The 13841-nt window shown below is 37.7% G+C and overlaps 1 protein-coding gene across 9 annotated transcripts in view; it reads right to left on the bottom strand.

Annotated features, from left to right (window-relative positions):
* Positions 1-13841, bottom strand: part of LOC126162229 (zinc finger CCCH domain-containing protein 13-like) — a 260877-nt gene that overhangs the window by 125255 nt on the left and 121781 nt on the right. For all 9 annotated transcript variants that reach the window (XM_049918590.1, XM_049918593.1, XM_049918591.1 and 6 more), the window contains exon 8: positions 2148-2392. In XM_049918590.1, coding sequence (XP_049774547.1) covers positions 2148-2392 — 245 coding nt within the window. The remainder of the gene's footprint in view (positions 1-2147; positions 2393-13841) is intronic.

Raw genomic sequence — 13841 nt, 5'->3', positions numbered from 1 at the left:
CACGGGACCATTATAGCAACATGTTGTGTCACATCATATCACTTCAGTGGGAGCGGCACTATATGGCATTTCCTCCTCTGTGTTGTCAGGCCATTAACCTCTGTAATTTCTTCCTGTTTTTCCCCATTCTCTTTTCTTATGAACAAAGACTCATACCTCCAGGATATTGCTACTTCTGCTGAACCTTTATTTATATCCACTAAAAATTTTCACATCCTTTCTTGAGTATGTCTCTAATTTTTTGCTCAATTTTTGTTCTTTGACTGTTTTTGAAAGATATTACTTACATTCTTATGTGCCCAAGTTATAACCATCATACTTAAACAGCCATTCTCCATCTAATTATTTCTTAAGTAAAGTTCTTCACAGAATGTTCTCTATCAAATCTTATTTAACTTACATTTCCAATCTCCGGTTACTTAACTTCTAGTGTATTTACTTCGTATAGCTTCTCCCATCTTTTTCATTATACTCCTTTTGCTGTGGAGGATTGATACTATAAGAGTGTAAAATAACAGTCACCAAACTCAGAACAATCCCATTTCCTACTGTACTCTTTGTGGTACTTTGTTGTTCTGCATTTGGTCGAAATAACTTGCCCTCTACCTGATATACCACCTTATTTGTTTTTCTGCCTTTGTACTTAACATGTATAAAATTTACTACAATAAGAATACAAGCTTTCAGTAATTTATGCCAATAACCATAATCCATGTATACTGTGCATTAGAATGTCACATATCATCTCCAAACAAGTGACATAAAAACAGTTTTAAAAAGTGATGCAAATAATTTTCACTGGCATTCAGAACACTGAATGGAGAAATATTGCAGGGCAAGATAACAGTAGTGCGAAAACCAGTGTCTCGTTTGTGAGACTGAACATAATGAGTTACTGAACAACTGCAGTATAAAAAAGTGCTGACTTATATGAAACTACAAATCATATGGACGGTAATGGTTGATTCCAAAGTGTACTCTTCTTCTGCAGTTCTTTACTTCGGAAAATCTTACACACACAGTAGCAATAAATGATACTTTTGGAAAATAAAACTAAATTTACTTTACTGAGAGTAACTTAATACACTGCAACTGAGCTCAACCAACATTATCATGGACACAATTATTCAAAATTTTGGTATCTTTGAACATAGCTCAAAATATTAACTTATAAATGCATTGATCTATCACTGAGGGATTTTTAAATAAGAACTACATGTTCAAAAGCAAATCATGTACACGGCCACCTACAAAATGATAGCAAGCAACAATGTGTGCCATAACGACTCCTTCACTGTTGCTAAACTTCCTGATACATTAAAACTTGGAACTTGAACCCATTTCATTGTCTTTTGGGTGCAATGCATTTGTTCCTTACTGTGTTCATCTGTCAGTATTTCTTTCCTACTACATATTCCAATAACTCAGAAGGTCTTCCACATACTCTGCTGGACCAGTTATCATGAAAGACTAGATCTTGCAGAGAATGTCTTTGCCACAGTCTAGGATTCATTTCCAGAACGACTCTTTCACCCTGCAGATTTATTTACAAAGATATGATTGTTTCATCATGGCAGTAAGATTCAGCTGTGAAATCAGTGCAGCACAGCAGCCATTCTGTCACTGCTAGAACAGAGGTTATTTTCTCTCTCTCTCTCTCTCTCTCTCTTTTGCTGTCACCATCTTTAAATATCTTTCAACTCAATATTACTCCCGACAAATTTCAGTTCCCTCTACAAATGCACGCAAAAATTATAATTTGGGCTAATTTTGTTTCTAATAAGATTCAAAATGACTTTTCCTGTTGCCACTAAATATCAGATGAAATACCCAATGACTCATCTACTTCGGGCTAACACCACCAATACATCAAAGAAACAAAACTGAAATTATTATTAGAAACACCACAGAAATTGTATCTTGCAGCTGAGGAGCAACACCTTGTGCATAAAAAAAAATGTGTAGTGGATAAAATGGTAATTTCAGATAAGACAGGAATAGGAAACATTATTGGTGCCAAATGAATAGAACATTTATAACAAAAATTACATAATCTTTAAAAATTTAAAGTAATAATGTACATAATAATTGATTTGGTGTAAGTCAGCATACCTGAAATGTAATGAACACAAAAATTATTAACTTACCTTTAACACTAAAGTCACGTTCTGAAGCTGGTTTATCAAGTGGTCCCAAAATCGGTGGTGGTGGTGGTGGCGGATCTCGTTTACGGATGTCATCACGTCTTCCACATGAATTAGTAACATCATCCTTGGTTGTCCTTACAGTTGTACGCTCTAGACTGCTTACTGTCCGCTCTTTTGGAATCTCCAGCCGCCTGTCATCTTTTTTGCGATCAACTTCTTTGTCTCTGATTCTGTCATAGTCTTTCCTGAATAGAATGAGGTGATTTCAGTTTTAAAATTTATTTCTGTTCTCAACAAAATGAGTAATGCTTTAAAAAAAGAATATTTGTACAGTAACTGCATGGCTTAAATCTATGCTGCAATGAAGTTTATATTTGTAAAACACTCTTGTAATTTTTTTAATGGGAAAACACGCTGTGACTGACTAGTCATTATCAATGCCCATAAATGCTTCTTGGCTGATGACTATGTCACAACAAGCTAGACGTCAACATTTCTACAAGGCTCCTACTAAGAGTCTTCTAGTAGGTCAAGTAGTCTTCTAATATTTTAAGTTCCTCTTAGAGTTCTGATACCACTTCTTCTTTACGTAGTTTTCTGAACTTGTAATTTCTTACTTGTGCTAGCTGGTCTTTGTACTTTGCACATTTAAATTTATTACTTCCGTGTTACTAACTTTATTCACAACAACAAATTTCGCTCACAGTATCCACATATGCCACTAATTGTGCCTACACAATTATATCATACTACCAGATGCAGTTCAGGAATTATGGAGTCATAAATACTGAGATGCATGAAAAACTGCCACATTTCACATGAATTCAAAATTTATTACTTCATTGTTACTACATTCATTTGCACCACATTTTGCACACAGTATCCACGTATGCCACTGAATGTACCTACACAAATATATCATTGTATGACTCACAGTTCAAGAGAGATGATGTCAGAAACACTGAGATGCATGAAAAATGCTGCATCATGCTTGAAGTTTTAATACATTTATCCTTTACTACTACAACACTCTTACAGTTGAGTCAAGTTAACGAAATCACTGACACCTGGCACCACTTTTGACAGTTTTCAACAGTGAAGTATCAATGGCTGTACACGAAAACAATAACCGTCTACAGAGCTGTGAAGATGCATTGCCATAGAGACTGTATTTCTATATTTGTACATTATGCATATTTCTTTGTACAGCTGTTTCATAATTTCAAAGGCATTTTCATGAATACATACATGGACATGAATTTTTGTTTTAATATTATACTACAAAGTTCTTGTTTGTTTCCGTTTCTAATAGAAAGTTGGCCAACGTGAGTATCTGGGCAACGCTGGGTTCGTCATCTAAGTGAAATGTGTTGCATTGGCTCAATTTCAGTGGGAGGTCATACCTGAAAACTATTGGTAAGAGGTATGGGTGCAGTAACAATTTCTCCCTTTCCCTGCCTCCCTTATCCCTGCCTCCTCTGCACAGCCCCCCTAGACCTACCATAAAATCATATCAGTGAATCAAGACAACGAGTAGTATTATGTCTTTCCTGGAGAGAAGACAGATTCACAGGAGAAAATAAAATTCAAGTTCCCTTTGGTGTCTCTGGTATGCAACTCTTCATAGTTCACATAACACATCCACTCACAGCAGCTTCCAATCGTTTGGCAGTAATCAGAATGCTTTGAACAGCAACTCATCCCAAGCCCACGAACAGCAATCACAGACAGGGCTGCATAGTGGCTGGTGCAATTGCTTTTCTTAACAGTGAGCAAACAATTTAAGTTAACCTCAGTGATTCTTTTTAATTTCTAGATCTGTTATCCTACATGGATTACAAGTGGACTTTCAGAACTGAGACTACGGCACCCAAGAAAATGGTTTGTATTAGAACAAGAGAGAAATATGGAATAAAATCTACTGGTTTCCTAAAGTTAACTTTCTGTATTGAACTTTTGTCAATGTTATGTTTACTAATACACACACTAAAAAATTGTGGTAATTCAATACAAATTATGACAATATACACTAGTGTTGAAGGGGGAAAATGTACGAAACATACTTACAACAATTATTACACCCATCAAACGACTTCATAAGACTTATGTTTACATCGTGATTGTACACTTACCAACAATGACTTAGAACAAACACGTCAATAATTGTTGATTTACTCAGAAATACGAGGGTCACTCCAGAAGAAATGCACCATTTTTGTAAAAATACTGTTTTCATTCAGAATGTGTGAAAGTTTTACAGTGTGTAGATACATCCTTCTTGTTTGTTGTCAGACTTAGTTCAACCTGTTCCCGTGAGTGGTGCCGTCACAGTATGTCTTCAAGATGGCTGCTACACTTGACATTCGTCAGAAGCAACGTGCTGTCATAGAATTCCTGTGCTGTGAAAACGAGACAGTGGAAAACATCCACAAGAGGTTGAAAAAGATGTATGGAGATGCTGCTGTCGATCGCAGTACAGTTAGTCAGTGGGCAAGCAGGTTACGTGATGAAAGCGGGCACAGCAATATTGAGGATTGTCCTCGCAGCGGCAGGACTCGTACTGCACACACACACCAGACAATGTGCAGAGAGTTAACGAATTAGTGACTGCTGACAGACGCATCACAGTGAGTGAATTGTCACCCTATGTTGGGATGGTGGAAGGAAGTGTTTGCGGAATACTGAAAGTGTTGGCGTTAAAAAAGCTCTGTGCCAGGTGGGTTTCCAGAATGTTAACAGCTGGCTCACAAAGAAACAAGAAAAACGGTATGCAGCGAACTTTTCGAACACTACAAGAATGGTGGAGATGAATTTCTTGGAATAATTGTGACAGGTGATGAAACATGGCTCCATCATTTTTCACTAGAGACGAAGAGGCAATCAATGGAGTGGCATCATGCAAATTTACCCAAGAAAAAAAAATTCAAAACCACACCTTCTGCTGGGAAAGTCATGGCTAAGGTGTTTTTCGATTCTGAAGGACTCTTGCTTGTGGACATCATGCCAAGTGGAACCACCATAAATTCTGATACATATGTGTTGACACTGAAGAAACTTCAAGCTCGATTGAGTTGTGTTCGACAACATCAGTAAAAGCAAGATGTTTTGCTGTTGCATGACAATGCATGGCCACATGTCAGTCAAAAAACCATGGAAGCGATCACAAAACTCAGATGGACAACACTGAAACACCCGCCTTACAGTCCTGACCTGGCTCCATGTGACTATCAACTCTTTGGGAAACTGAAAGACTCTCTACGTGGAACAAGGTTTGAAGATGATGACTCCCTTGTGCACGCTGCCAAACAGTGTCTCCAACAGGTTGGTCCAGAATTTTACCGTGCGGGAATACAGGCGCTGGTTCCAAGATGGCGTAAGGCAGTTGAGAGGGATGGAAATTATGTGGAGAAATGAAAATATTGTTCCTAAAGGATGTATCTACACACTGTAAAACTTTCAAACATGTAGAATAAAAGATGGATTTAAAAAAAAAAAGTGTGCATTTCTTTTGGGGTGACCCTCGTGTGTTATGCATGACACTCTTTAGCTTCATAAAACTACATTGTAAGTCAAAATACATTACATCTTGCACAAAACTAAAATTCACTAATGAGATCTAGTTTTGAATTACTTGTACTCCCTCCCCTGTGAAAAGTTTTTACTCTCTTTTGACTTCTCTATCAGACACAATAATTGTGTGTGTGTGTGTGTGTGTGTGTGTGTGTGTGTGTGTGTGTTTCAAACAAATCATTTTATTATAAAATCATATTCTCTGGTTCCAGAGTTATCTTGCTCCTGTACAACTTACCTAACCTAAGCAGATCACCCAGAGCCATAGGTATTACCTAATTCATAGTAGTGGGGGATCTGGATGGGGGACTTAAAGGTTTTCCTACTCGTGAGAGAAGTGATGCACCAGAGACAATGAATATTACTGAGTAGCTTTTGTGTGTTCATGGAGAAACTATGTTCATAGAGAAGACACACATTGCTTTGTACTGTTTCGTTGTGTTGTTCATTATTGGAATTTGTAAGTGTGAAAGCAACAGACAGTTCTGAAGTTAAAACTACTTCATCCTACAAATTTTGGAGGCTTCGCTGTGATCAACTGAATGAACAATGAAAATACGTATCTAGATATTGTAATGTTAGGCAAAACAGAAAAGTAAATAAAAAACAACTGTTTTACTGGTTAAAGCCATTAAATCTTTACATAAGTAGATTTTTGTAGCAGTTCCAAATGACAGCAAAAAAAAACCTGAAACACTTGAGAGTATTTTTTGGTGTTACTTTCAATCAAAAGCTTGTGAACTTGAAGCTAAGAAGTCACATACTGAAGCATAATTTTCGTAAGGGAAACTGGGAGCAATACATAAGGGAACAAAAATTGTTATGACTATAGAAATTTGTTATTATTTAACAAACATTGACAAACTTGTGTTGAAAATTAATGACGACATACTCTGTGATGTGGATAGTTATTACGTTGCTGATGAAGAGGAGCAAATCCAAACAAGTGATGATAAAAGTTGCATTTACTGGAAAAGAATTTCCATGAGCACATTTGCAGTGACAATATAAACTTATTTTGCATGGTACAATCTGCCTCATGTGCTAGGAATAGATAGAACATTCCTCTTCTTTAGTTGGAAGTTCCCCTTTAAGTTCTTTTTTGTACTAACTTCGAACTATAGTTGATCACAGACTCAGGGATATAGACAAACTTGCACCACAAGCTGAGACACAAGAATGGTGACACAACATAGTTATTACATGTCATACAAGACAGGTTTGTTGCAGTGCTGCACTTCCCATATTTTCTTCATTCATACAACACCAACCACCAACTCACTGTAGACTGTTTTTGATGTTGTTGAGCAACAGTTATACAATTTATTTTAAAGGAACATACTGCCATTTGACTGTTTTATTGGTTATTTAAGTACAATCTAGGTTTTAGTCTTTTATGCCATTTTCAAGTATTTGCTGTTTCCTAAAAACATCACTCATGGACAATATAAATATGGTTGTCTATCACTGGGATGAAAAAAATTAATAATAATTCCACATCACCTTTAAGAGATGTTTTCCTGCTGATAGAAGCATTCATTCATCACCTTTGACTGTCCTATCAGCTGGAAAACATCTATTAAAGGTGATGCAGAATTAATAATTTTCTCTTCCCAGTGACATACAACCACATTTACATCGCACACGAGTGAAGCTTTTAGGAAACACCAAATCTTGAAAATAGCATAATAGGACGAAACTTGGGTTGTACTTAAATAAACAAAAACAATCAAATGGTGGTTAGTTCCTTTAAAAAGTCACTGTAGACTGTTGACCCTACATGCACTTTGATGAATGATTTAATTTCAAATAGGAAGCTAACAAGGCTTTCAACAAGTGATGTTATATTGTTTAATGGAACACTGTTTACTAACAATATCTAAAACAACTGCTTACATTAAACCTCATATAATTTGAGAATGTATCATCTTGTGGGATGCAGTCAATGAAGGATCATCTGGTCTCTTCATATATGTTGAATGCACGGCAGTATTAACCATTTATCTATAAAAATTTAATTGAACTGTCAGAAGATATGCCCATTTAGGTTTGCACAGATCATAGGATCAATGTAATTCAATACCATTGTATTTTATATGATGTATATGGCAGTATTCAACAACAATGTGTATTGTTACAGAAATCTAATCCAAGTCTCTATTTCTTTTCGGGATCACTTTGTTATGACATTTGTTTGGCCTGTCGCTAGCGTGGTCACGGGTAATGCCTAATTTCACTATTTTTTTAAAGATTAATGTTTAACATATTTAATTTTCTTTCAAAAAAATTTGATTCTGGAAGTCTCCTTTTATTATTATTATTATTATTATTATTATTATTATTATTATTCACAATGTGAACAAACACCACAGCTGACTGGGGTTCATCGACGTGTAATATAAACTGGCTGCTGTTGCGCCCACCGAGCATGCAACAAATTTTTATTAGCAGTTCTTCTTGGTTGATAGGAAAGCTCTCTCTTACATATATGTCTCTTACATATATTACTATTAGTAAAGAACTAAACAGTCAGACTAAAACTTTAGAGAGCCTGTCGGCTGTCTCTGAAGCTTCTACCCAATATAATGTAGACATTTTTGCTAAATTAAACAGTAAAGTGACAAAACTTGACAAACAACTAGATGATCATTTTGCAGACTAGAAAGTAGGAAAAAACACTATTAAAATCAGATATTAATATAATTAATGATCAATTCAAAAAATTAAAACTAATGTTATAACAAGATCTGGTTCGAAATAACACGTTTGAAAGAGGAGTTTTACAATAATTTAGAAGTACTGCAAACGGAGCTCAGGGGAGAAGTGCAGGAAGTGTCACCTGGTGTAAATGCCCAAGAAAATTACAGGAAGGCAGTTTCTTGGATGTAGCAACTGAGTTAAGGGAAACTAGGCAGGAATTCAAAACTTTAAACAAACAAGTGAACTGTATCAGTTACTGGATTACTGAATTAAAGGAAACATTCCAACAAAATCCAGTTAGGAAAATGGGAGTAGTACAGTCAGCAACAGTAGATTTTGTACACAGAGCAGAACACACTGAGGGTAGAGATTATTAACCACACCCAGATTAAATGTACTGAAAGGACTATTGATAAAGATATTGGGAATAGAGACTGGAGGACCCACACTATTAATTTGAACAAGAAATTTGAGGAATCTGAAAACAAGGGGGAATAAAAACAGAGTACTGTGCTTTCACCCAGAATGATAGGGAGTGCAGATGAGTCGTGGGAGGAGTTTCATTTAGAAAGTGGAAGTCATCTATCCAGTAAGAATCCCTGTTTCAAGCCTGAAGGGAAAGTACATACTATAATACTTTTACGAACATCTAAAGATAATATTTCACCAATGTGGGATGATAAAAAGAAAATCTATCTTGTAACACAACACCTGAGGGGCAAAGCCAGAGAATGGGGTGTCCTTAATGTGATAGAAGTCCAGAATTGGAAAGATTTTGAGAGGCAGTTTAAAGAGAAATATTGGTCTGACAGAGAACAGCAGAAAGTAACTCTAGAATTACTGGGACCAGAAAATATTAAGAATGGTACATAACAAGGGTAAAGTTCTCACATGAGAGCCATCTGTTGACGGTATTAATCAGTAGGATTCCCATCTATGTAAGAAGAAAATGATTGGGAAGGCATCCAGAGTCAGTTCAATTTTAAGTTACTTGGAACAATTGGGTATCCTTAATAAAGCTCATGAGGAAGGAAAGTGGAGAAAAAATGGTCAGAATTCACAAGACGGACTGGCAGTAAGCAAAGTAGTTACTGTACAAAAAGAAACAAAATACTGGCAAGCTGTACAGTGTGTTCCAATACAAAGGGTTAAGAATAAATGGGAACAGATCTTATGAAGGAGAAATATTCACACATAGAATTAATGAAATTGAAGATACATAAATCTCTTTGGACAGCAAAGAAAGGGTGCTCAAAGAGAACATGTGTAAAACAGGTCAAGCGGTACAATGAGGAAATGCAAACTGCAATAAATTTCACAAAGCACTGCCATTTGTAGATCATAATGATTAAACTTATATAAACTATACTGGTTTAGTTTTGTGTTATAGGCATGGAGTTTCATACCTTTTATAAGTCTTTTACAGATAGTTGTTAAGAAAGTGGGGTTATTAGTTGGCAGCTGCCATACAATCATTTCAGTGAGTTCTTGTAACACAAAACTAGGGCAAAATATGAAACATAACTTTATGTTTCTCCAGTATAAGACAAAATAAACTATTATTTGGAAATTATTACAAGGTTTGCCACTGTGATGAGATAGTAAAATGTGCTTTGTAGGACTAGTAATAATCAAACTAGGGAAGTAGCTCCTCTCTCTTGACCACTGACTGCTAATATTTAGCTTGATTATTCAGCAAGTTAACTTTCTGCAAATAGTAATACTTTGTGATTTTTATACTTGGATATTTTGTAGGGGCATGTTTTTTAACGGATTGAAATTATATTACTATATTTATGTCTAGGTTAATCCGATTAAGCTCTATTCTAACAGTATTTATGGCTAGGATCCAGTTTTAAGGAACTTAGGACAGTCTGTGTACTCGACTAAAAATGGTCAGTGAGGAGTAACATCTTGTTCAAATAAGGGGTGTTAAGGTTCTGCAGTACTTTTGTACTCGGTGGAGGTGGGGGTAAGCAGGGAGAGGGGGATGAGTGAGGGCAAACCTCATACTTATAGATGGAGTACACTTATTATATTTTTCCCTAGCACCCGTCCTGGAAAGGACATAAATATTGTACTGGGTACAAAAGTGAGTGGAGTTGCTTGAGAAAGAAAGTTCCCTGCTGAGTGTAAAAAATGGTTCAAATGGCTCTGAGCACTATGGGACTCAACTGCTATGGTCATAAGTCCCCTAGAACTTAGAACTACTTAAACCTAACTAACCTAAGGACAGCACACAACACTCAGCCATCACGAGGCAGAGAAAATTCTTGACCCCGCCGGGAATCGAACCCGGGAACCCGGGCGTGGGAAGCGAGAATGCGACCACGAGATGCGGGCTGCTGAGTGTAAAAAGTAATTTTATACAGATATTTAACACTGGAAGCAGCCAAAGTATTGTTATCTAAAAGAACAAAAATGTGATATGATCTCCCAAGTTCCTGACAGAGATGATACCCAGGATTATTTTCCAAAATAATTAACACAAACAATATTGAACAATACCTAAAGCAGAGAGCATTACGGCTTCCCATTACTGTCACAGCACAGAATGTTTAAAGCTTCAATGAACATTGCAATAGAGCACAACACACTTTATGTTGTCGAATGCTGAATGGAAGCTATCTCCTGTTCCTATAAATTGCTAAGCCCAAAACCCAAATGCAGGAGGATTCATCTGGATAAAGGTGCTCTTACCTTTGTTTGTGAGGTGTTGGAAACAGTAGAGTGGTTTAAGGAAATGGTGACCAAGATATCTCTGCAGGAAGAGGCAGAGCTGCTGGTGAAGACAGTGACTGATTTGTTTAAGACCACAGAAGTACCGATTTTGGTACCAAAACTTCTTAAGGATTCTCCCTCACACACTCTATTCGAGAAAACAGGGTGCAAAACCAGAAGGTCTTGACATAGGATTGGTGGGTAATCAATCGAAAGATTGTATCAGATGGTCAAACTCTTAGTGGTGGAAGTTGGTAGTGTGGCAGTGTGAGAACAGGATCTGAAATTGTACTTAACGTTCTTGCAGGTCGCCACCAGGATAATCAAAGACATCAAAAGCAACCATGTTGACAAGTTGGAGGCTGCAAGTGTTGCAGAGAAACCTGCAATACAGTAAAGGTGCAATTGCTGCCCTGAATCATTTGCTGGGAAGACCGGAGGTGGACATGGCCTTGATCCAAAAACCCTATCTATATAAAGGGGGTGTTTCAGGCATCTGAGAAACTGGAGATGAGTCAATTTATGCTATAAACCTAAGAGCTTCATAAAATGTATTTGTATTAAGAATGGAATTTCATTCATGTCGATGGTGGGCTTCTTGTCCAGGGACTTAGCGACCATCGGGATGAAACAACATGAGGAATGAACTTACTGACCTCAGTTTACCTTCCTTCCCTATGAGGACAGTATGGCTCCTTCCAGGAGGTATGGAGACTGGAAGACAGCTGCTTGCAGCAGACTGAACTACTGCTGCTTGGTTGTGACGCCAATGGCCACAACCTGGTATGGGGAAGCAGCAACACCAACACCATGTACTTGAACCCCTACTAGGAAATAATGTGGAAATCTTCAATAGGGCTAGATAACCTATCCTCATGAATAGAAGAAAGGAAGAAGTAACTGACATAACTTTTGGGTTCACTCTAATGGGTAGTTATGTAAAACAATGGCATATGGTGATGGAGCCCACCTTATCTGACCACATGTATATTAATACACCAAAGAGCCAAAACATTATGACCACCTGCTTAGTAGTGTGTTGGTCCACCTCTGGAATGAAATATAGCAGTGGTTCTCTGCATGGCATTGACTTGAAAACACGTTGGTAGGTTTCCAGAGGTATGTGGTATTAGATGTCTACACACAGGTCATGCAATTCCTGTAATTACAAGCTGGTGGTGGTTTGTGGCCTTGGAGCTAACATTTGATAGCATCCCTATGTGTTACATTGGGTTCAGACCAAGGAAATTTCGTGGTCAAGATATAAACAAGAGTTCACTGTCATCTTCCTTAAACTATTGCAATATGATTCAGCCCTGTAATGTCAACCTGCTGAAAGATGCCATCCACTTGGGAGAAGACATCAAGCATGAACAGATAACGAGTGACAGCAATGATGTTCACATACTCCACAGCTGTCATAGTGCTTTCAGTTACTGTTCAGGCCCCACAGAAGCCCATGTGGATGTCCCTCCACAGAAGCCCATGTGGATGTCCCTCATAGCATAATAATGTCTCCAACTGGCCTGTGTCCCTGGTGCAATGTATGTTTTCAGCAGCCACTAGCCTTGATGATGGCCTATCTGAACACGACCATCGAGCTACTGTAACAAGAAATGTGATTCATCCGACCAGGTGACATGATATCATTGCTCCATGGTTCAGACTAAATGATCCCATTTCCTACTGCAGTCATAATCAATTATGCTGTTGGGTCAACATGGGAACACAATGTAGTTACTGCTGCAGAGTCCCATGTTCAACAATGCATGCCAAACAGTATGCTCTGAAACACTTGAGCCTGCATCAGAATTGTACTCTGTTGCCAAATCCACTGCAGATCATCACCTACCCTGCTTTATATGGAGGGAAAGCCTCTGAACTCCACACTCTGTGCTGAGGTGTGGACTTCCAAGACTTTGCCACTTACTCATGGCTTGCTTGTTCTTCAACTGCTTTCCACAGATGCTCTCATCAGTAGCAGGTGAACAGCCAAGGAAATTTGCCATTTCTGAAATGCTCATTTCCAGGTGCCAGGCCTTAATAATCTGTCCTTTGACAAAGTCTCCCATGTCAGGTGATTTCCCAATTTGCAGTCCATATCATCACTAGAATTCACCTATGGCCCACTTATATATGTTCCTTACAGCGTCACATCACCACAGTGCCACCAGGCATCATTAAATCTTGTGGAGGGCAGTGGACATAATGTGGACTCATCAGTATATAATGTAATTGGATAGATAAAAAAATCTCACCATGTGACAGCAGAGGAAAAAGTATATGGAGGATAAGTAAATGAGCAAGCTTTTGGTGCCAGTGGCTCTTTCTTCTGGCAGAAAGGTTAAAGAGAAAGGAAGAGGGATGAAGGAAAAGGACTGGTGAGACTTAGGAAATCGGAAGAGTTCAGAAAAGTTACCCAGATCTCCAGGTCAAGGGAGACTTACTGGATGGGATGAGGAAAGACTAATTGTTGAGGACTGTACTGGATGAGATTTGAAAAGCTGAGAGCCTAGAGGTGGAAGACTGGGTAAAAGCAAGACAGAGATTACTACAAAAACACTATACAAGAGTTAATAAGAGCAGAAAGCTAAGTGCATTGTATGTGATAGGGGTGGAGGGCAGGAAAAAATAGACAGGTCAGAAAATGAAAGAAGTAGAAAACTACAAGGGAGTGAAGAAATGAATAGTTACTGAGAAGAA

The sequence above is a fragment of the Schistocerca cancellata genome, chromosome 2 (genome assembly GCF_023864275.1).
Source record: "Schistocerca cancellata isolate TAMUIC-IGC-003103 chromosome 2, iqSchCanc2.1, whole genome shotgun sequence".
Lineage (NCBI taxonomy): Eukaryota > Metazoa > Arthropoda > Insecta > Orthoptera > Acrididae > Schistocerca > Schistocerca cancellata.
Note: the sequence above shows the minus strand (reverse complement) of the source record. Positions and strands in the feature narration are given on the sequence as shown.